This window comes from Macrobrachium nipponense, chromosome 16 (genome assembly GCF_015104395.2).
Source record: "Macrobrachium nipponense isolate FS-2020 chromosome 16, ASM1510439v2, whole genome shotgun sequence".
Classification (NCBI taxonomy): Eukaryota; Metazoa; Arthropoda; class Malacostraca; order Decapoda; family Palaemonidae; genus Macrobrachium; species Macrobrachium nipponense.
In genome coordinates, this window is record NC_087209.1 from 35822454 (window position 1) to 35846768 (window position 24315).

General features: G+C 35.4%; 1 protein-coding gene across 1 annotated transcript in view; it reads right to left on the reverse strand.

Annotated features, from left to right (window-relative positions):
* LOC135195427 (E-selectin-like) overlaps positions 1-24044 on the reverse strand; it is a 25905-nt gene extending 1861 nt beyond the window's left edge. Inside the window, exons 1-11 of the mRNA XM_064221673.1 lie at positions 23965-24044; positions 21174-21382; positions 17825-17912; positions 17466-17590; positions 16524-16742; positions 16006-16209; positions 7542-7657; positions 7198-7297; positions 5238-5317; positions 4787-4907; positions 3772-3963 (exon numbers count right to left, since the gene is read on the reverse strand). Coding sequence (XP_064077743.1) covers positions 3772-3963; positions 4787-4907; positions 5238-5317; positions 7198-7297; positions 7542-7657; positions 16006-16209; positions 16524-16742; positions 17466-17590; positions 17825-17912; positions 21174-21327 — 1399 coding nt within the window. The 5' untranslated portion in view covers positions 21328-21382; positions 23965-24044. The remainder of the gene's footprint in view (positions 1-3771; positions 3964-4786; positions 4908-5237; positions 5318-7197; positions 7298-7541; positions 7658-16005; positions 16210-16523; positions 16743-17465; positions 17591-17824; positions 17913-21173; positions 21383-23964) is intronic.
* Positions 24045-24315: the final 271 nt, after the last annotated feature.

Consider the following 24315-nt stretch of genomic DNA (forward strand, 5'->3'; position numbering starts at 1 on the left):
TTCTGTTTAAGTTTCTCCTGTAAAAGAAGCCTTCTTTGGACTGCCCGTTTTCGTTTTCTATTAAATCATTATGGGAAACAAAAGTATACGTTATAATTCGTCCTGTTGCTGTTTCAAATAAAATTATAGATTTTACACCAAAGAAAAAATCAACCAAAACATAAATGTATATAAGGTTCAATAATTACATATGATAGGAGTATATATAGTATAGCGTTCACTTTCTCTGTACGATTTCTGGTACGGGAAACAAAAGGATCAAATTGCGGCTAAGAACATACAACAGGTTTGTTTATGTTTTATCAATTATGCATCAATTTTTTAATTTCTATCGTAGTTTTATATTTCAAGTCGTAATTCTACATACCCAACGGTTGAACGTTTGGTATGTCGAAAATGGGCAATAATTGAATTGTAAATACTTTTTCCTTGATGTTTTCAATAATTTTCTTTCACGAATCGTTAAATCTGATTATATTTAACGACATCTTAGATTTCTTATAAGTGAGGTATAATTGTATATGCTTTTATCTAACTATATTTCTGCGTCTGTCCGTCTGAGTGTGTCAAACTTGTAATTCAATTGATCGACTCATTCCCTTCTTCCGATGGACCTTAAATTTTACATGGTTACTCAATCCCGGTGACAATACAACCTTAAATGATTAGTAGGTCAGCAGTGACCTCTACTGATCGTACAGTGACCTCTCCCAGGATTTGTATGAAAAACTTCAGTTTTCATACCCTCTTTGACTCGGTAGACTAAGTTAATAACTATACGGATTTTTCACAACTTTGATTCAGTAGTAGCTAGGTATATCGCGTTCAATTTTTCTAGTTACGATCATAATCGGTTATAATTTCTGTCAAAACTAAAAATTATTAAAACAAATAATAAAAAGATTTTTTAAAAGCATACTTTTATTAATTAATATGCAATACAAGTAAACAAAAAAAATTTTTGAGACACCAAGATTTTCTTACTATAAATCATGTCAACAAAAATAAGTGTGGGCGCCAAACTTGGAAGCATTTCCGTCCAAGTTTGGCGTCCACACTTTTATTTTTGTTGACATGATTAATTGTAAGAAAATCCTGGTGTCAAAAAAAAAAAAAATGATTTTTTACCCTCCCCCCCTTCTCTCTCTCTCTCTCTCTCTCTCTCTCTCTCTCTCTCTCTCTCTCTCTCTCTCTCCTCTTCTTCTATTCAATATCGTTATAATAAACTCGCAAATATTTGGCAGCAAATATCAAATTCACTATACGCTGGCAATAATTTACACCCCAAGACCAATAGTAATTTCAAAGTAGTTACAAGTATAATTCCCTTTGGGTGTGAGTTATTCCCAAGGGTAAATATAGTGATTACGATATTAAACGATATATAATGCCTTATCCTATATATATATATATATATATATATATATATATATATATATATACATATATATATATATATATATATATATATATATATATATATATACGTATATATATATATATATATATATATATATATATATATGTGTGTGTGTGTGTTTGTGTATACATATATATGATTATATTAGATATTACATACATATTTTATATATATATATACACACATATGCGGATATAAACACCTGTATCCGTGAACTAAAATATTGATGTAGGAAGCCCACTAAAATTTGGAACAAATTGAAAGCTTTTATCTAAGTTTTCGAAGATTACATTCTCTCCCTCTTTTCAGCTGTATCTTGTTTACAGCTTTGTTACACTAACTACATGTTTTGTCATAATTGCATTACAGAAAAGGACCAACTTAAAATTACTCTTATATATTCACAGTGGCAACAATTTTTATTAAAATAAATTCTAAAAGCATATATATAATATAATATAATAATCATATCTATATATATATATATATAACACTGTATGAATGTAAGGAAGCCCACTACAATTTGGACCCCATGAACGCTTTTTCTAACTTTCGGAGATTACATTCTCTCCCTCTTTCAGAAAGAGAAATAAAAGTTACAAAAACTGAAACAATGGTCACGGTAAAAGAAATAACATACAAGCATATAGCTGTATCGGAATAACTCCCTACAGTGGTTTGCAATCTTGTTAACAGCTTGTTACACTAACTACATGTTTTCTCATAATTGCATTACAGAAAACAAGGTCCAGATTAAAATTACTCATATAAATTCATAGTGTCAACAATTTTTATTAAAATAAGATTCTAAAAGTTTTCTTTTTTCAGTGTTATTAACATACTTTACGTTTTTCATTTTGTCCAGGTTAACAATATGATTTTTGCTTTTCTGTGTTGAAAGAGGGCATTGTTTTCATCACCTTTCCTTAATGAGACACGATGTTGTCATTTCCCTCTGTCAAAATCAATCGTTTCACCTATATATGTTTTATTACACTCTTGGCAGGGAATTTCGTAAATGCATCCTTGTTTTTGTCTACATTTTTAATATTATTCGTTAGGTACTTTTGAACAGTGTTTGTATTCTTATATACTGAAACAGTGTTGCAAAATCTCAAATATTCCTTTAAAAGTCCAGGATTTTCTTTGGTTTGTGGTAAGACTAGAACACTATTATCATTACCTAGGAAGCTCCTTTTCTCCCTTGCCTCATAATATATTCTACGTGCCTTAAAATGTGCCCTTGGAATAAAATTTCTATTTTATCCAAGTGCAGTGAAAACATTTTTAATATGATTTATTTCAGTCTGTAAAAATTCAACATCACAAAATTTGTACGATCTCAAGGATATATTAGAAATAATATCTATTTTCACATCATCTGTATAAATAAAAAGCATGGATATGTGACTGCATGGGTCGGTTTTCCATATACTATGTATTTAATTCCATTACCTTCTGAACGACATAATAAAGTGTCTAAGAAAGGCAATCTGTTATTATTCTCATTTTCTACTTTAAATTTGATACACTGGTGTAAATTATTCAGTTGAGTTAATAAATCTTTAATATTAATGAAATCTGGAATCAAAGCAAAAATATCGTCAATATTGCGAAACCAAAGAATTGGAAAGTAAAAGATGGCGGTTAAAAGTTCAGTTTCAAGACATTCCATAAACAAATACTCTAAAACGGGTGATAACGGCGAACCCATGGGTAAGCCGAAAATCTGTGCGTAAAATTTATTATTACATCCAAAGTGACATTGTTCAATATAAATATTCATTAGATCAATAAATACACTTTTTGGTGGAGGTAGATCAATATTAAGACTATCAATTATGACTTCTAAAAAGCTGAAATAAAAAATTTCAATTTTGTCCAAATTTTAGTGGGCTTCCTACAATATAGATATATCTATATATATATATATATATATATATATATATATATATATATATATATATATATATATATATATTTGTATCCTCGGTGTGAACTTGAAAAAAAATGTAGAATATACTATGAAAGTGTTTAATTGTTCCAAGTCCCTGTTTCACTTCCTTTCTACAGTGGATTTAAGGATATTCTCAAGTAAGTGCTCCTTTGTGCTACATTGGATATATGTATATATAGTATGTATATTATATATATATATATGTATATATATATATTATAGGGTATACATACATACATACACACGCACACACACATACATATACATATATATATATATATATATATATATATATATATATATATATATATTATATATATGCAGCAAGACACTGCAGAACCTTTAACGCAAACTTAATTAAAAGAGACATCTTTCAAACTTAGGTTTAGCTTACCATTGAGACAAGCAAACTCCGGGTCAAATGGTTCCCAGACGGTGCCATTGAAGATTGTCCATGTAGAGTTCAGCCCATCTCTGGACATGAGGTTTTCGGGACAGGTGAAATCAAGTATCGTGGACTCCCAGTGAGGGGGCGACGGGCCGTCATAAACTGAGCCATTTGGCGTCACCGGTGCCTCCATAGTATCTGTGGGAAATGTGTCATCACTTTTATTAGTTTGGGGCAGATTATGGGAGCGTATATCGTTCGTTATACAGAAAATAGCTTTCTTTTCCTAGGAAATGATCTCCATTTCAAGAAAGGGACCTCAGGCTGGAGTGGTAAATATGAAGTTTCCTTTGATGACAAGGTTATTAGAAAATAGCCATTAAATATGTCTCATCAACTTGCATGCATGAGGGCCTAAGACATACTGAAGCAAGTACTACTTATTCTTTCTGTTTGATCATACGAGAGGAAAATTTCGCTTTCTATCAGTCTTCTGCCCAGTCACTTATCTGCCCGTTTATAAGGGCCAGGCCCTTCCCCTTGCAGTTAAATAACGCTTTCCAAAAGGCTCTTTTGTCTGAAGCTTTCCATTCTATTTGTAAAATGGATTATATACTTAATGATAGGTTGATTCAATTTCTCAGAGTGGTAATGAAAATTTAAGACTGAAATTCCTTTTGTTCTACTGATATAAGTGATGTCAAACTTTTTTTTTCTTTTTTCTTCTTGTCAGGTATAAACATTCCATCTGGCATTTGAAAAATAAGCCAACTTAACTGTGATTTATATACAATAGAAGAAAACCCTGGGCCAACAAACAGATGAACGTGAGACTGTTTTCCGAAGCACTGTATTAAGATGTTTTTACAAGCAATATATATATATATATATATATATATATAATATATATATATATATATATATATATATAAAACAATGTGAACGTGACTATAATTCATACATAGAAAAAAAAGCCTAGATCACCATTTACATTAAAAGATATGAAACAGGAGAGACTTACATCTTCTGCAAAAGGCGTTTTCGGGGACCACTTCCGTCCAGTTCCCATCTACCCCACAGGTCAAAACTATGGTGTTGTTGAAGTCAGGGAATGCAAAACCTTCCGGGCATGTTATGTTTATCTGTCGGATTTAAAAGTAAGACAACAGTAACATTTATAAGTGACCCGGTTTCAGTCAAGATAAAAGAAAAAACTTCTCAACTGCTTCTACTTACACAAATCATCTTAGTGTCCAGATCATCAATACTTTTGATTCACGTCATTGAGCCGGTAATATCTTTTGGCAATTCTAATGGTCAAAATATGTTAATGTGAATATAAAAAATAAAAGTGGAAAGTATGATGGCTATAGAAATTATGGTGTGTGTGTGTGTGTGTGTGTGTGTGTGTGTGTGTGTGTGTGTGTGTGTGAGAGAGAGAGAGAGAGAGAGAGAGAGAGAGAGATTCATACCGTAGTTCCAGCAACGCGGGCTATTCGATCCCAGGTGGTATTTGCAGGTGAGACAGGCATGAATGGATCACTGAGACACACTGAAATGGAAGATAATAAAGTCAGTTGAATTTATGATATACAAATGGATTATTAAGAGTCTAGGACAGGGGTTTTCAACCTTCCCCCAACCCCCCGTATCCTTTGGGTATTTGTAATGTCAGTAATGTACCCCCTTCACTTTGTATAACGTGGAAAACAAAACCAACTCAGAAAAAACTGTACAGAGTGCATAACTATCCTGGCATAACCAATAATATTGTAAACATAAATAATTCTATAAAAAATAAAGACAATTCTTATATAATTATTTACTTCTGACTATGCAGTAAAAATGTTCAAGGTTATGGTACTGAGCTGCAAAAACAAAATACATTATTATTACAACAGCTGCAAAGGTAGTTAATGAAATGGCTGAAACTGTTTTCATCAACTATCCTAGTTGGCCGAGGAGAAGTTTTTGCTAAAGCACATTGAAGGTCGGTATCTAACATTCATTCGAGTGCCATGGGGAGCGCGAACCCCCTGACAGACCCTAGACGTATACGCATACCCCAGGTTGAAAACCCCTGGTCTAGGAAATGAAACTGACAACACGCTTTTCAAGAGCCTCAAGAACACCGGAGGAAATCTGTCCACAGTCAATTCTAAGCAATAACGGAATGGTTTAAACTTACCATTCTACACATACAAACTCATAATACGTCTCTATAGCTATATTTTCCAAACTGGAATCCCCAAGATATAGCAGTATTTTAAGATTAAATGGACGTGGTTAAATCTTCACTGATATCATTATCATTCAAAAGATGAACCCTATTCATATGAAACTCCAGCTTCCAAAGAATATGGTGTACATTAAGAAGTAACAAAATGTAGAAATGAAATTGTATCAAACCAGAGTTTATTCCATAATAAAGGCTGGAAGAAATCAATATTTGAAAGACAGAAAATCATTTGTGGTGTCTGTATTCGGTTAAATAGCAGGCACGGCAGTACAGTAAGACTGTAATTCATACCACTACAATATTGTACATATCTCGTAAAATCAGAAACTGTCTTGTAATAATAATCACTCGAAAATAAATGTGTTAGTCGGAACATATAGACCGAATAAATCTAAATTGAAGATTCAATAAAATTTCGAGTGTGTCTTGGAGCGAGTTAAACGTCAATGTAGTGCACAGCTGTGATCTATCCATTAACAGCTAGAAAATGGGAAATTTTTCCATTTTCTTTCTTTACCTTATAGACTTTAGCCTTCTTCAGCTCTTACAATGAGGAGTCATTTGACTGTTTGTATCGTTACGTTCACCACTTAAAAGAAAACTGTCATGTTTAAAATAGCCCCGCCCCCTTCTCTCTCTCTCTCTCTCTCTCTCGAGCAGATAGTTTAACAGATATCCCTTCCACTCACAATACTCCAAAAAAACACAGGCCTCCTGACTTCAAATGATTTCTTATACATCCATCTTGAATTCATTTCCATTAATATCAGAGTCATCACCATCATCATCATCAGCTTTATTTTTGAGGCACCTTATGTTCATTAAGTGGTGGCTCTTTATAAATTAGGTAAAGTTTATTTATACATGTTTTTGTATATAACTAGATCTTCTGTCATTATTGGTCTTGAACAAATCTGCTTTCTCCTCAAACGTCTGTAAGTTTCAAGATCTTTTCCAGTATCATCTTGGCCTTATTACTGTCTGAATACCCACGACCCACTTATGATAATCATGCATTCAGTGCAAAGAGTTATAAAAGCTCTCATAAATACTTCGGCTTCATATCTTCATCGCAATGCATATCAGACCACACATTACTCATTCAGCTAAATTTATTTTGTGGAAAGTTCTCGTCACAGAAACCTTCTTTTATATCACCAAAACATCGGTAAAAGAATTGGCACGTCTCTTACTTTGAGTGCACAACAGGTCAGCGACCACCAGCGACACGGGCTCCCAGAGGAGGGATTCATTACATCTGATGGTGGTGTGGTTCGTTATGTTCGGAAGCGCCTGAGGAAGAAAAACAAATGAACTTCATTAACAGTAAGTCTAAATCGATAACAGCGATCTTCAGGAAAACTGGGGGAGCTGTGAGGATACGCATTCTCAGGGATATTACAGCTGATTTATGAATTAACTAATGTCAGTGAGTATTACATAAAAATATTTAATTAACGAGACAGAAATGAGGTCAGTGACAAAAGGAATCAAGACACTAGAACGTAATTTATGGAGAAAAAAATGACATACTTACAGCTGGAATATAGAGTCCTGCGTCGCAGGAATATTTCAGATTTGCTCCAACCTCTCTCTCCTTTATAGTCGGAATACTCATATTAGCCCCGGGTGCAGGGGGATCACCAGCACACGCTGTAATAATGGAAAAAACGTCACTGACATCAATGACACACGAACTCACACGAATCCACGCGGACACGAAGCACAAACACACACACGCACACAAACACACATTAAGGTCTTTACAAAGATAACGTGAGAGATTTTGTTTCTTTTTTACTTCCCGGGCAAACTTTTTTATAAAAAAATGTTTGCGAGAATGGGGTAGTTTATAATGTTTGAACGTTTAGTTCCAAAACTTTGTATGTCACTATCGTCACATGCATGAACAATTCAAAGTAATGAAGACAAAATGTTTTTGAAATGGCAAAGAATAATGACAATTCTTTTCAACCGCGGACTAGGAGAATATTTTCAATTTAGCCTTTACGTAAGGCATTATAGGCTACCAATATCTTTATAGGTTTTGTAAAAAAAAAAAAAAAAAAAAAAGAATCCCATACTTAAGAAAGGAATGCACTGCCTATATTGCATGGATGTAAAGAAGGACCTCATCCAAATAACAGGGGCATGTAACTTAGGGAACTTTAAAAGACTGATAGAAAAGGAGACTTCTCAAAAGAAACACAGAATTCATAAGTAAAAATATAGGGTACCAAGAAGAGTAGTCTATTGGTGTTTGGGAAAGAGAGGAGTATCAGAGAAGTTGGTAAGGATAGTGTGGATGATGTATGAAGGGGGCAAGAACCACTGTACAGACAAGTTATGGGGAGGCTGAGGTATTCCCTGTGGAGGTTGGCCTCCATCAGGGATCACCTCTGAATTCATTCTTGTTCCTCATAAAATAGACACTTTAACATCAGAATTAAGGAACAACGAAGAACTGTGGGAACTGATGTTTGCTGATGATTTAGTCGTTATAGCAGAAACAGTAGAAGAAATGCAAGAAAGGCTTTTAGCATGGAAAGGAGCCCTAGAAAGGAAAGGATTGAAAGTGAACAGTGGAAAGACAGATCTCATGATTAAGCAGAAAAGAAGACATGAAGACGCAAATATTCAAGTGGAAGATGGTACTACAGTGCTAAAACAGAACAACGAATGTCTACTTGGGATCAATAATAACAGAGGAGGGAGGTATACTGAAAAAGGAGTGAGGCAGAGAATGAAAGAAGCATGGCGAAAATGGAGAAAAGTAACTGGAGTTGTTTTAGACAAGAAAATGCCATTACGGCTCAAAATGAAGACTTATAAGACAGTTATCAGGCCCGCACTATTATATACGGCAGAAACTTGGGTACTTAAGAGGAACAAGGAGACACTGTTGGAAAGAACCAAGATGAGGATGGTGAAATGGACTGCTGGAATATCACTACTAGAAAGGAGGGAGAGTCAAGAAATAAGAAGAATGTGTGGTATAAGTAATGTACAGGAGAAGGCTAGGGAAGTTCGTCTGAGATACTATGGCTATGTAATAAGAAGAGAGGAGGTGGAACCAATCGAGAGAGCTAAGAACATGCCAATGATGGGAGGAGGAGTGTGGGTGTTGGTGTGGAGAGTCAGCGGATCAGATGGGTGGATGTGGTGAGGAGGGATATGAATGAAGTGAGACTGGGGGAAGAAGATGCAAGGAATAGAAATAGATGGAGAAAGTTGACTCGAGCGGTCAACCCTGCTATACAGCGGGACTAACAAGGTTGACAGAAGAAGATTAGTAAAAAGTACAGCAGATCCATTACAGGCAAATTCAACCAGACATCTTATATGATTTCCGTTCGCAAATGTTCATACTTATTTATTGTCGAAAAGTGACTCTTTGACACTCCAAAGTGAAAGGGAAAAGAGAATTGTTGGTATCTGTTTAGGTGAGCCTGTCCCAGGTTCAAAGGACTTTGCATATTTTAGCCTTTGCCATAACAATGGAGTAGAACATCAAAACGTTTAGTTAGTTTGTTATAAAAGTCAGTCCATTCCAGTGTATCCACGCGACTATTCACAGTATTTATGATTCTGTGTAACTGGAAACCCTTGACACCTTTGGCAACAATTTTTTTCCGCTCTTCTTAAAATATTTCATCTTAATGATATTGCTACATAGCAGGGAACTGCTCGCAACAGCTTCATTATAAAAGTGGCGATATCAATTCCAGCTGATCTGGAAAATGTTTTACAGTTATTCCATAAGTTTATATACTCCTGAGAGAGCGCGCGATACTCGTCATGCAGATCATGAGCGTCTTTATTTTGTTGATACGTCACGATGTAACGTTGACTAACTAGTTCAGAAATCTTCGTGGCAGTGACGTTTCTGGGAGGCCTCCAAGGAGACTTAAACTGCCATTCTCTCATGCCAGCTTTCGTATTTTATTCATGTAGTATCAGTCGGCATTTGTTATATGTAACCATTCCTTTAATTTTTTTCACGCCATTTTGCGTTTACAGTATATATAGCGTTGCTAGAAGGTGCTTTGCATAACCTTTTAATAGAATATTTCTTACTTGACTGGAATTTCTGAGACAGTATTTATAGCTAATTTCTCTTTAACAGTTTGTGAATGAATGCAGGGCACATTTACCTAAAGTTCACCAAGTTCCGAAAACCTTAATGTGGTGGGTGACAGGGTACTTAGTTAAAGAAGTTATAGTTTTAAGCGAGTGAATCGATTAAATTAAAGAACACCTCACTCACGACGCATCATTTTCCTCACCATCATCTTCAATAAAATCTGGCAGACTTCCTTCTCATTGTGATAGCTATGGATGGAGCTTCGACTATTTCTTCTTTAACATTACAAAGAGTACCTGGAATCCCAGCAACTTTCTGAGCTCTTCATAAAGTCTGCAACATCATAATGATAAGGCTAGAGAGTAACCACGTCGTTTATCAAATATATTGATATAGTAGTGTTTTGCCTCTGTGACAGTTTAGACTTTGGAAGTCCAGTTTAAACCTCACTAAGGTAGTCTATGGCATCTAGTTAGGTTATGGTAATCGTAAGCAAGATTAAGTTTGGGGATGAGTGACCGATGACAGGCTAAAAGAGGCCGTTATTTCCATAAGCAACAATGTTATGATATAAAACAAGATTTTCAGCTTAAACTTGAAGCGTGGGGGTTTAAAATATTCAAATAATGTCTGTCGACTAATGCTAAATAAATACACGAAAGGAAAATTTTAAAAATCCGACTTTTAAGTACATGTGATCTATGATTTGTTTTTAATTTTTAAAACCAAGTGGCAAGTCGAAGACTTTTCCTTAACGCCATCTTTGAATTACTTGGATGTATTTCATAACGTAAAGTTTCACTGAAATTAATTCTGTCACTTCAGACAAAAATCATGGTTAATCTTAGAACATTTTTATTGAAAAGATGTTGGGAAGAATCTTTGTTCTATTTGTAAACATCCCAAAACTAAGATGGAAGCTGATTATTTTGTGGCTTTAAAGTACCTCTTTATAGTGGAAAAGTACTCTAAAAACGTCTCACCAGTACACATATATACAGGCTGTCTTGACGATAAATAATATTGCCAATGCCAAGTAGAACAGTATTATCATCAACCTAAGATTTCCAAGTAGCCGTAATATTACTGAAACTATATATATATATATATATATATATATATATATATATATATATATTTGTTTGTCTGGTGTTTTTACGTTACATGGAAACCAGTGGTTGGTTATTCAGCAACGGGACCAACGGTTTTATGTGACTTCGGAACCACGTCGACAGTGAACTTCTATCACCAGAAATACACATCTCTCACACCTCAATGGAATGCCCGAGAATCGAACTCGCCGCCACCGAGGTGGCAGGCTAAGACCATACCGATCACGCTACTGAGACACTTATATACATGACAGCGTATTCGCACAAGATGATATAATATATATATAATATATATACTATATATAAATATAATATAGTATAATCGCGTATTCAGATACATCAAATGAAACACTTTGGCGTTATTTTACTGTAATGTCAGCGCTCGATATGGAATTATTATTTGTTTTCTTAAGTTTCCTTAATAAGCTCAAATAAATCTATGGCACGTATAGTAGGTAGCTACTGTTACGAAGATCGTTACCGTCTTGTTTACTTTCGGGGAAAATTTTACTGTAAACCGTTATCGTATTTAGGGCTTGAAATATCACTTTCTTATGTGCTTTAAACGTTAAGTTTAGGAAATGACCTGACCAAACCTAACCGAGGGCACCAGGTTCTTGCCCTGGAGCAGTGGTTCTCAACCTTTTCTGGCCCACGCACCCTTTCACCACATGTCAGAATATCTTTCACCACCCAACTGCCCTTTCCAGAATTGTCTGCCTCAAAAGGTGTGTTCCGAACAATATGCAAAAAAATACCAACACAAACACACAAGCTAGCGGAAAGACAGCCCAGCGTGATCTCTCAGTAGTGTGGACCGATGCACTGCCTTTTGTGAGGTCCAACAGCCAGTTTTAGCCTGCCAATTTGTGGTCACAATTCGCCCCACCCCAACCCCTTGGAACCGAAATTCCCCCCGGTTGAAAACCACTTCCCTAGAGCATGACGTAAGTTTGAAAACGTTCAGGAAACTTAAGTTAATCCGAATGATAACTATCAATACGATTAAGGTTCCTCATATTTCACTCATTTTGTGTTTTCCTCCACCCAAAATCCCACGCTTTGTCACTGGGGTCCCCCGAATAGATACTAGAAAAATACTTATTTGCTAACGGCGAGAATGTCAGAAACTTTCAAAACTCATTAAAACACAAGAAAATAATATTTTCAAGTCTAAAATGAAATCATGGGTTAGAGTAAACTAATAACATTTTTGAGGTTCATTCCAATGGGGCTGGTACTAAACACGGCGTATATATGAGTTTGGCTGGTATGAAAGTTTTTTTTGCAAGTAATGAGTCAGCAAGCATGTTGCGTTTAAATAAACGAAGATTTTCTCATTTTCTATGATGCACGTTTTCCTCGATGAAAACCTTTTAGAGGGTTACTAAAGAAAAATTGGTTAAATTCCGATTAAGTGTTCAAAAAGGGGTAATCCCACAATTTAGAGGTCCAAATTCACTTCCTTACGTAAAGTCAGAACAGCAAGTCTCAAACTACTAGAGTTGAGTTTGCAGACACGCAGAACTGCCTTCCATCGTGTAAAGCATCACGTTATTACACACTCTTCAACCAATCGACCCAAGCGAAGACTCACCAGTCGCCACTCCCTATGGTCAATGGACCATGTTCTATCAGAGATTCTTAGTATCTTTGAAGCAACCATTGCTGTTCATCTAGATATAAAAGCAAATGACAACCTTATACGGCAGGTCAGTCAATTCACTGAGGACTGTTACATCACGGCAGTACTATAATGTACAAGCAACACATTACCGGAGAAGTGCCAATGGTTTGGAACACAGACATAATGTACCCAGCGGCACACGAGTGTAAAAAGGATGGGTTGCTGACCCTTTAGGAGTAGTAAAATGTTGCTTGAATGGCAGATGAACCACTTCTCCTGAAATCAACTATAGTAAACCTTCATTTCTGTGGGATGTCAGAAATGGAAAACAATAACATTCTCACTAATCCGCATGGCGTGAAAGTCGCTAAATGTCTCTAGAGGGACGGACTTTATGGCCACTAATACGTGTGAATGTAGTTCAGAGACGAAACGGAAGATAGATTATTTGTTTAAGGAGAGAAAGTTGGAAGCCTTGGCACTTAGTGAGACAAAGGTGAAAGGACAGTGTGACTAGGAATGAGAAGGACAAAGCGTGATTGTTTCTGGTCGAACTGGAAGGTGTAGAAATAGGGAAGGAGTAGTACCATCGATAGCTCAGGAAGACTGGAAATGAGTAAAATACAAAATAATCCAAGCACTGTATAGGTAAGACTGTGTGAAACAAGAGGAAAATTTGTAGTAGAGAGTGTATATGGTCCAGGAATGGAAAAGAATGTGTATATGGGAATATCTATGAGTAAGCCTGAAGAGCATCTAGAAATCAGGATTTTCACATAATATTTTTACACGCATTCTTGACCGAAAATGGTGTGCACATTTTTTTTTTTTTTTTTTTTTAAGGTTATGTACCTGTACAACAGAATAAGTTGATGAATTAAATGGTGACAAGACGAGTGGCTGGAGGTACTCTTGACTATTATTTGGCTGCGGTGACACTGAGGTTGAAGAAATATATAGGGTCCTCGTAAACGTTCAGGATGAATCACAGAGTGAGAGGGATGGTTTATGGGTACGGGATGGCAAGAAGCTTTAAAAAAATAGTAAGTATTGGGATGCGGAATAAATAGGTTTAATGAAAAAAAAAGTGAGATCATTCAAAATATAAGCTGATGGCAGGGTAGTCAAGAAGATTGAAGTAGAAACAATTCAAAAGAGAGATGAATATAGGGACGGAAGAGAGGTAAAGCTCAATGATACATGGCAGAAGGGGTTGGTGTAACTTAAGAATGGTTGTGGCCGAGATAGATGAGGCTACAATGACAGTGGATGAAAAATGGAAAGACACCAACAGCAGATGATGAATTATGAGTGGGATGCTGCAGTAGAGTGATGAAAGTGTGACCGAGTAGCTGACCAGGTTGAATTTTATTTCTGGATGGAGAATAGGTTCCAAATGAATGAAAGAGTATACTCAGCTATAGATGTTAGATGAGACTTCAGGAATTATAGTGGTAGTTACAAGTTTTGATAATGGAAAGAAAGCATAAGTCAGAATTTACACTGAGAAAATGAATAGTCTGGTATAAGAGTGGATTTCAAAAGAGTGGGGATTACGTCTTACAGGTAGTTTAATACTTTTATGAAAGGAATGCAGCGAAATGTCAGTGGTGAATGGAATGTGTAGTTTTGATGTTGACAGATAATACAATGCTGACATGGGATGGTGAACAGAACTTGCAGAAACAAATGAAAGAATCTGGAAAAGTTTGGAAGAAGAGAAAGCCTTGAGCAATTGTGAGCAATCGTAGAAATTCGGTAACGGGAACCAATGGAAATCAGGAGGATGGAGCTATGAATATTAATCTGAATGATGGAAGAATGGTTCGAACTGGCATTTGCGAATAAATATGAAGGATACATGCAACATAAAAGAATAAATGACTCAGAGAATAAGTGAAGCCAGGACAGTTACGGGGAACATGTCAAATACTGTAAAGGGACTTGGAGTGTCTATGGAAGCCAAAGGAAGAATGTATAAAGTTACCGTGAGCTTTATTATTATTTTTTTTTTTAAATGGAGCGTGCATTTTGTATGTGGAGGAATGGAAAAAAATTAAATGTATGTGTAGTAGTGTAAGGAAAACTGGAAGAACAGAAAATATGATATGCAGTGATAGTGATAAAAAGGTGGGCACTAGTGAAAGAACGGATTGGTGTGTTTTGTGGTGGTTTAGTCATATGGAAAGAATTGGGGATGAAAAACTGGTGGAAAGAGAGTGTAATCTGGTTACGAACGGAGGCAAGAGGAGAGGAAGACCGAGAATGAGATGGATACATATGGCGGAAGAGGTATTGCGAAGATAGGAACTCAGTATGCAAGAATGAGAGTGTGAACGAAATAGAGGTGAATGGTGCAGCGTTTGTATGGGGTTTAGTTCATTGATGATGAGCCCTCTGTGTATAGGTGTATCAAGCAGCCAATGTCATGGGCGTTTTATGCACAGAGGGGAAAACAGGTCAGCAATTCAAGTATGAATGTACAAGTAATAATTTTTGCGTTTCTATCCGGAGACCTCTTTTATGGTGCGGCTTAGTCGATCTTTCCTAGACAGTGACCTCCCAAGGGTTTTCGGGGGTCGTTATCGAGGGTCATTATTTCTTGGGGGTCATTCTCTTCATGATATTTACAGTCGTTTGATTGTCTTTTTACGGTAGTCCCCGACGGGGTTGTACTGAACACTCCGCAAAGGTGGACACATCCCGGGTTAAAACCCGTGGAGGTCACTCTCCAGGCAAGATCCGCTTAGTCTACGTGCTAGTGTGAGTCGGGGTATGCAATTATAGATGAATACAATACTTAGAATCTGTTAGTAACTATAATTTAGCTGTACAATACTTAGAATCTGTTAGTAACTATAATTTAGCTGTACAATACTTAGAATCTGTTAGTAACTATAATTTAGCTGTACAATACTTAGAATCTGTTAGTACTATAATTTAGCTGTACAATACTTAGAATCTGTTAGTAAACTATAATTTAGCTTTACAATACTTAGAATCTGTTAGTAACATAATTACTGTTATAACTAATAATTTAGCTTTACAATACTTAGAATCTGTTAGTAAACATAATTTAGCTTTAACAATACTTAGAATCTGTTAGTAACTATAATTTACCTTTACAATACTTAGAATCTGTTAGTAACTATAATTTAGCTTGCCAAGTAAGCCTTACCTGGTACACATGTGAGGCCTCCCGGTGGAAGCCACCAGCCAAAATACGTACAGGCTATAGTAACGTTGCTATACTCCGTTCCATACATTGTCTTCATGAGGTGATTTTGAATGCACTGGACGTTTACCTTCTGTCCGACGGTATATATAGTACCTTGTACCCATGTAGTTGTAGCATTCGTAACGTTTACTGCTTGTGCACATACTGAAGGAAGAAGAAAAAATACTATACATATATACTCACACTCATATACACTGTATATTTATCTGTATCTGGATTTAACGTTAAGTGAATTATGACTTAAAGGCTAAAATGTTTAGTCTATTGGTCGGTCTCAGCCTCTAGACCTGATTAATTCTCGAGCTGCTTATGACTCGATATTCACACGACTGTCCGAATGCTGAGTAAAGGCGACTAAATTACTTTCAAAAGAGCTGTGATAGAAGGCTCCCGAATGACCAACCTACAATGTCAGATTTTGCATCCAGTTAACCTCAAGTGGACGCTGTAGCACTTACTGTTGCAGTCTGATATCGCTGAGGGCGAGAACTTGTAAGTCACGGGATCCGTGGAAGTGTCGTCCGTGCAAGAGGCATTCATCGTGGTCAAGAAGCCCGGCATTTGCATGCCGGGGGGGCAGGAGTAGACGATGGATGAATCCAGCGTCAGGAAATCGGGAGACACTGTGAGTCCCAAGAGTGGGGAGCCCGCACACGGCAAAGACGACTCATTGCAAACTGGCGGGAAAGAAAGCTGCTGTAAGTTCTCGGATAATTTAAGATTTCCCTTATTTGCGGATTTCAACTTGAATGGATGACCTCTATGTGAACCGTTATCTTCGTTCAGTTCACTTCCCATTTCGATATTTCACCAATCTTTAGGAGGAACCTTTGTCCTGAGAGATAATGGGACTTTGAAATCACTCTTTATGAGTATAGTTGAATACAGAATTTAGGCCCAAGGCAAAGTACTAGGATCTATGAGGTCATTCAGAGCTGAAATTAAAATTGACAGTAAAAGGTTTGAAAGGTGTAACAGGAGGTAAACTTCGCAGTTGCACTATGAATCAAGTGTTAGGAGAGGGTGGAAAGTAAGATGAAGAAAGAGAATATGAAAGGAGGGACAGTAAAAAGGAACGAAAGTGGTTGCAGCTAGGGGCCGAAGGCACTCTGCAAAGAACCTTAAATAATACCTACAGTGCACCGCATGAGGTCCACTGACGGCACTACCCCCCTACGGAGGAAATCACTCTTATAATCAATAACATAATCATTCTTTATAATTAATAACATAACCTTACAGTTATCAACTAATTACTAAATTTTGCCCCCTTGAGTTAGAAGAAAAGTTTCAAGCGAAAAGTAATCGATGGCTGTTACTGAAGATAGAAAATTTAAACATTTCATAATGAATAACCCATTATTCTGCAACATTCAGTCTACGAAAGCCAATGGACAGACCTTCCACTAATGTACAGTTGAACAGCTCGTATTCAGGAGCCACCCAACCTCCAAGGTGGCCACGACACTCGACTGTTTGCACTTTTTGTAGGGTCGTCTCGTCCATGAAATAGCCCCGTACGCATCTGGAGAGAGAGAGAGAGAGAGAGAGAGAGAGAGAATGATTAGCATGAACTTAACGAACCATGTTTTAAATCTTATGATATTCAATGGATGAATGCAGTCAAATTAACATCTTATACATCAGAGTTTGGTTTGGGTATCTCGTTTCTGTCAAGCCTCGAGAAGAAGCCCGTGTCATCAACTGACACTTCTCTATGTCCCTTTATGTACATCTAAGTCTTCGCTGATTCACTTACCTATAATTAGCAGTGGCGCCAAACGCAGTGCTGTTGTCCCATTCTAATGTCATGTTTGCAGAAGCAGGTGGTGGACCATCGAGGCACTCTGTAAATAAACACTTAATGAATATCAAGAGAGAGAGAGAGAGAGAGAGAGAGAGAGAGAGAGAGAGAGAGAGAGAGAGAGAGAGAGAGAGAGAATATGATATGGTTTGTTGAAAAAAAAGCTCCTTTTTTGTTTTTTCCTCTTATTTTCTCTTTTAAAATTTTGAATACCTTTACTGGTCGATTTGAACCCACCTATTTTTCATTCTTTCTATCTGACAACACCAACGTGTTAGTCAGGCTTTCTTTTTCTGGCAGCATTTTTGTTCTAACTTTCTGTTTCCACTGTTTCCTATCCTTGAAGTGTTCTCAAACAATATATTGCCTTGAATATTACTGATTCCATCCAACAGTATTCCTTATCTGAACAAAAATGAAAGAAATTTGACTTAAAAAAAAAATGAATTTACTTGACAATCCAATGGCAAATCGCTGAGGCCATTACATTGGTCGAGGGCAAATAAAGTACTACATTGGATTTATATTTCAATAGAAACAGACATATAACCTCTCTTTCTTGTAAACTTACAATCGGAAGAGACGACGTCTTTTAACGAATGACTATAGGGAGAGAATGACCAAAGATCTAATTGCTTTCACTAAAATGATAATGCAACTGGATTAAACAAATGGCTTGCAAAGATGAACGCCAAACAACTGAGAAAAGGTCATAAGCAAATCAGTGTTAATCAAGCAAATATTTTCTATATGCCGAGGCGAGGCTTTTCGTCAGTTTTACGAATAAGGCTCATCTCCATCAAAGAGGCGAATGGGCAAGATCTCCCAAGGAGAAAAGGACACTTATAACACGATTGAAATGGACAGATAAATGTCATAGTTACCTGCGAAGTGTTAGAGCTTCAAAAGTGCAAATCGCGAAGTATTTGGGCTTCAAAAGTACAAATCGCGAAGTATTAGGGCTTCAAAAGTACAAATCGCGAAGTATTAGGGCTTCAAAAGTACAAATCGCGAAGTATTAGGGCTTCAAAAGTACAAATCGCGAAGTATTAGGGCTTCAAAACTACAAATCTGAGACACAGCAAGACACTGAAGTGTTCAATATCAAAGTTTAAAGTTATTGTTTTGTTGAGATACAAAAGGACAATGAAATATTTGATTCATATTGAAGTTTTAAGTCGTTGTTTTTTTGAGATACAAAAAGACAATGAAGTATACAATCAAAATTTGAAGTCTCTGTTTTTTGAGTTACAGAAAAACAATGAAGTATTCAATATTAAAGTTTTAAGGTAATTTTATTTATTTATTTATTTATTTTTTGGGGAGATTCAGATAAACAATGAAGTATTTAATATTAAAGTTTTAAGTCATTGGTTTTTGAGATACAGAGATTTTATGTCATTGGTTTCTGAGATACAGAAAGACAATGAAGTATTGAATTAAAATTTTAAGTCATTGTTTTTGCGACAGAGAAAGGACAAATGAATTATTATGAAATTAAAAAAAAATTTCAAAGAATCTTTTGTTTTTTGGGGGGGGAGGAAATGACAAAAAGACAATGAAGTTTTAAATTGAATTCAAGAGTTTTTAATAGATGCATTGTTTTTTGAGACCCACAGAAATACAATAAGTCTTTGAATTAAAATTTTAAGTCATTGTTTTTGAGACACAGAAATACAATGAAGACAATGCAGTATTGAATTAACATTTAATGTCTGTTTTGAGCACAGAAAGACATGAAAAAAAATTTCAAATCATTGTTTTGAAGTACAAAAAGACAATGAAGTATTGAATTAAGATTTTAAGTCATTGTTTTTGAGACACAGAAATACAATGGAATATTGAATTAAAATTTTAAGGCATTGTTTTTGAGACACAGAAAGACAATCGAAGTATTGAATTAAAATTTCAAGTCATTGTTCTTGAGATACAGAAAGACAAGAAGTATTTATTATTAAAGTTTTAAGTCACTGCTTTTTACAACGTGGTTTTGATAACCAACATGACGATAAGTATCCCATATTTTGAGAACAGAACAAGCGAATATAAAGCCTTGCCGTAGCCCTGACGTTTGATACATGCTTACCAGACTGTCAACATTCATTATGACAGGTTCATATACGAAGAATCGTTGTAGATGTAGACAAGGCTGTACTCAGTTATATTATCGGTAGGAATTGTAATCTCTAGAATACCAGGACGTGACTCAGAATTATGATCTCCGAGACAGCAGATTTGAATGTTTTAATTGATGTGGTCACTGCAAAGTGTATAGTAGATATTCCACCCAATTCCTTAAGTCTTCTTTTCTATATTTGAAAAAAAAATTCAGATCCTCCCCTACATAAATATTCCAGTCCAATGCCAAGGTCATACCTTTCCATAAATGATAAATATGACACAAGTATGGTGCGAGTAAGTTTTGCCTCCGTAATACTTTGGAAAGGTGAGATATGCGACTCTTGTCTCTGCTTACTTACAATGGCTATGATATTTTGACATCTTTCTTAGTAGTTCTTCTTGAATGATCCAAATAATCCGAATCATTATAGAGAATTGGGAGGGTTGGGGTTTGTGAAATTTGTTGATGGCCTTGGGATGATATCAAACTACAACACCTAATATATTCAGTTTAGACCAAAGCTACAAAAGCAAGCGTTTCAATTGAAAAGGGGAATTCCACCGGTAAAAGAGCAAAGAGCCCGGGTTACCTACGTAAATACACGAAGTGAAGGTTACTACCGATTTACCTGGTAAATTACAACAAAAACGGATGGCCTTACAAAAACCCCAGGACGTTAGGAGAGGAGTGACAATCTATGTTATTTATTTATATACAATTGTAGAAAGGTGAGGCAGCGGTTGGAAACTTATCAGCATTAACCTGCAGTTGGTGAAACATTTTGGCATGTGAGCACTCACTGTGGTGGACTCGACAGTACAACTGGTCTAGGTTTTGTTGACGTTTGCCTACTGTCTACCATAGTTTAGCATTAAATAATATTACTACTGTAGAGATCATTTGAATGAAAACTACCATTTCTGACTAGCATATTTGGAGTCATTTCTAAATTTTTATCTAAATGGAATGGAAACTGCGCGTATGGATAGCTTGATTTTGCCTTGTAGAGTCCGCTCTTGTTACTAGAAAAATAATGAAGATGTGAACCATCGTTCTGAATAATATGAGTTTTCATAATTGCCAAACGTAACTCAAAAATTAGTCTTGATCTTGATCAATTCCATCTCTCCCAAATAAATACTGAGCATAAAAAGAAGAAAATAACACTTATAACAATCTTACCATCTGGCCCATAGAGCTGGCACACAGCATACTTGATGGTAACGCCGGGTGCGGCCACTATATAATCAGCAGGAGCCATTGCGACTCTGTCTCCCTTATTAGTACCAACAGTCATGTATCGATAGAACTGGCTCCCGTTGGAAACGCCAGCCATAGCGACAATCTCCGAGTCTGGCTCAAAGTACCATGAAGAATTCCAAGTTCCGGATCTAAGAGATAAAGAAGGTTAAATATCAAGTACTACATCATGAAATGGCACAAACGTTTGACATCGATATGCATACGTCACATATAGAACTTGAGCAGATGCTGACGTAGTTGAGATGTAAAGGTAAAAGTGATCCATATTAATACCCTATTTTTCCTTTCAACGAATGCGTAGGAATATATCTATCACCAATATAATAAATATATATAATTCTATATATATATTAATAATATAATATATATATGAAATATATATATATACTATATATATATAATAATACTGACTGTTGTTTTCACTATAACATAGGTAATAGGTAAGCTTCTGCCAGTATAACCTTTAGATGATTGCAACGAGCATCATCGCCCAAGAAAATAATTATATATGGCACTGTGACGTAGCTCTACAGTGTTATGTACATAAAGAAACTGATTTAGTTTATGCAAGCTTCAAGGTATGTTTTGCACATCCTAACACATTCAATAATAAGGAGTGATGTACAAATAGTGTAAACTGTAAGGTATGGTTATGCAAAGTAGTCATTAGAAGTAATGAAACTGATACTGAGCAGAGGATATTAGGGTACTGTGTGAGCGGGAAACTGTAGTCAGGTGGCTCTGTGCGTTGCCACTGATATGCCAAAGGTAGCATGAAAAGTACTATTATTTTCATGTGAAAATAATTTGAGCACATTCTTATGAAAAAAACAGTTACACTGTTTTAACTATATATATGAAAAACAACAAGTTTTAAATGTTATAGTTATGTGGAAGTTGAGCTTGCGGAATTGTGGTATTTTTGTACATATTAGTGAGAACAATCATGATATCAACTGGGAACGGGCAAAAATGACCGTGTATTCTAATAACGCACTAGGAAGGATCACTATTGAATCTAGCTTTATAAAGAAAGTTACAGCCATAATATGAATATCAGTCAACGGAGGTATAAACTTGATCCTTTAATATCAATAGAAATCTGTAAATTGTTTAAATGTTAAGGTAGGCAGTAGAGATGCATGGAAATAAGATTATCATATTTGTAAATACAGTAAAGGGACAGTAGTGCTCATGAGATTTCCAATCCCACCTCCCCAACACCTGTCAGATGTGGATTTGTACTCTCCTATGGTGGTCAGTTCATCCCTTGAGAGAAATTGTGAATTATAGCCAAATGAGTTTTAAAGGTCACTCCTACCCTGACACCCGCCCGCGGGTGGATCTGCAGCCTCGAATGATTGTGTATGTTCGTCTGTACTGTCTCTGTAGTATATATATATTTGTGACTTCTAATACTATGTATAAAGTCAAAACCGGTCAGGACCTACACCCCATCTCTTATTTTCCACCTTTGGTAATGTGTGATAAATGAATCACGTGCTAAAGTGATTATACTATAATATATATATATTTATATATAGGTATATATATATATATATATATATATATATATATATAGTATAATCACTTTAGCATGTGATTATATATATATATAAACTTATCACATAACCAATTGTTCTATGCAATGGTACAATTGGTTATTTATTTTGGGGCGGCGCCAGACGGGAGAAACAGGGTAATTCAAAGATCAAGAAGCCAGCACACTCATATAAATACAGCTGGCCTATCTCTTCACTCATTACGTGGATATACTTGATAATGAGGACTGGTTGTCCTTGAAAGGTTGTAACTTTTTTGAATAAATAACTGCTAGATACCTTCCAGTTTTAATGAGGTCCTTCGAGTATATATAATATATATATATATATATATATATATATTATATATATATATATATGTGTGTGTGTGTGTGTGTGTGTGTGTGTGTGTGTGTGTGTGAATTTTTATCAGATCGCCGTGGTGCATATCCATGCATAAGCTACAAGTGTCCTTTAATATCCAATTCGCTCTACCTCGGAATTAATATATTTTCATATGTATATATCTTAGCCGAAGGGGAATTATTTAGTTGATAATAATTTCGTCCTCTCGTGGGTTCGAACCAGCACCTAGCGGACAGAGGAGAAATCAGGACTTCCGTGATGTTATCAAACACGGCCAACAAGTCATTGAAGTCCTGATTTTTCCCTCACTCTTCTGGGTGCTGGTTCGAACCCACGAGAGACGAAATTATTATCAACAAAAAAATTCTAGTTTCGGTTAACATATATGAAAATATAATTAATTCCGAGGTAGAGGCCGAATTGGATATTAAAGGTTATTTGTAGCTTAATATATATCTATATATATATATATATATAATATATATATATATATATATATATATATATATATATATATATATATATATATATATATAAATATATATATATATATATATATATATATATATATATATATATATATATATATATATATATATATATATATATATATATATATATATATACAAATATATATATATATATATGTATAATATATATATATACTATATCCATATCTATATATATATATATATATATATATATATATATATATATATATATATATATATACACTAACAACAACTACAGCGTAAATCTCACAGTTCAGAAAGGTTAGATGAAATTTCTTGTTTATAACTTACGCATCATTCAGCCCAATGAGAACTGATACGTTGGCTTGTAACGTAGCGGTTGGGTTGTCCTTATACCCATCGCCCAACTCTCGTACCTGAAAAACAGTTCAGTAATAATATAATAATAATAATAATAATAATAATAATAATAATAATAATAATAATAATAATATTCACTGCAATATTCTGAAGATAAGAAATAGGCCATAAACTTAACGAAAAAAGTGAATATGAAATAGAATAGACTGCCAAAGGCCAAGCGCTGGGACCTTTGAAGTCATTCAGCGCTGAAACGGGGATTGACAGTAAAAAGGATTGAAAAGTTCAACAGGAGGAAAACCTCAAAGCAGTTGCATTTAT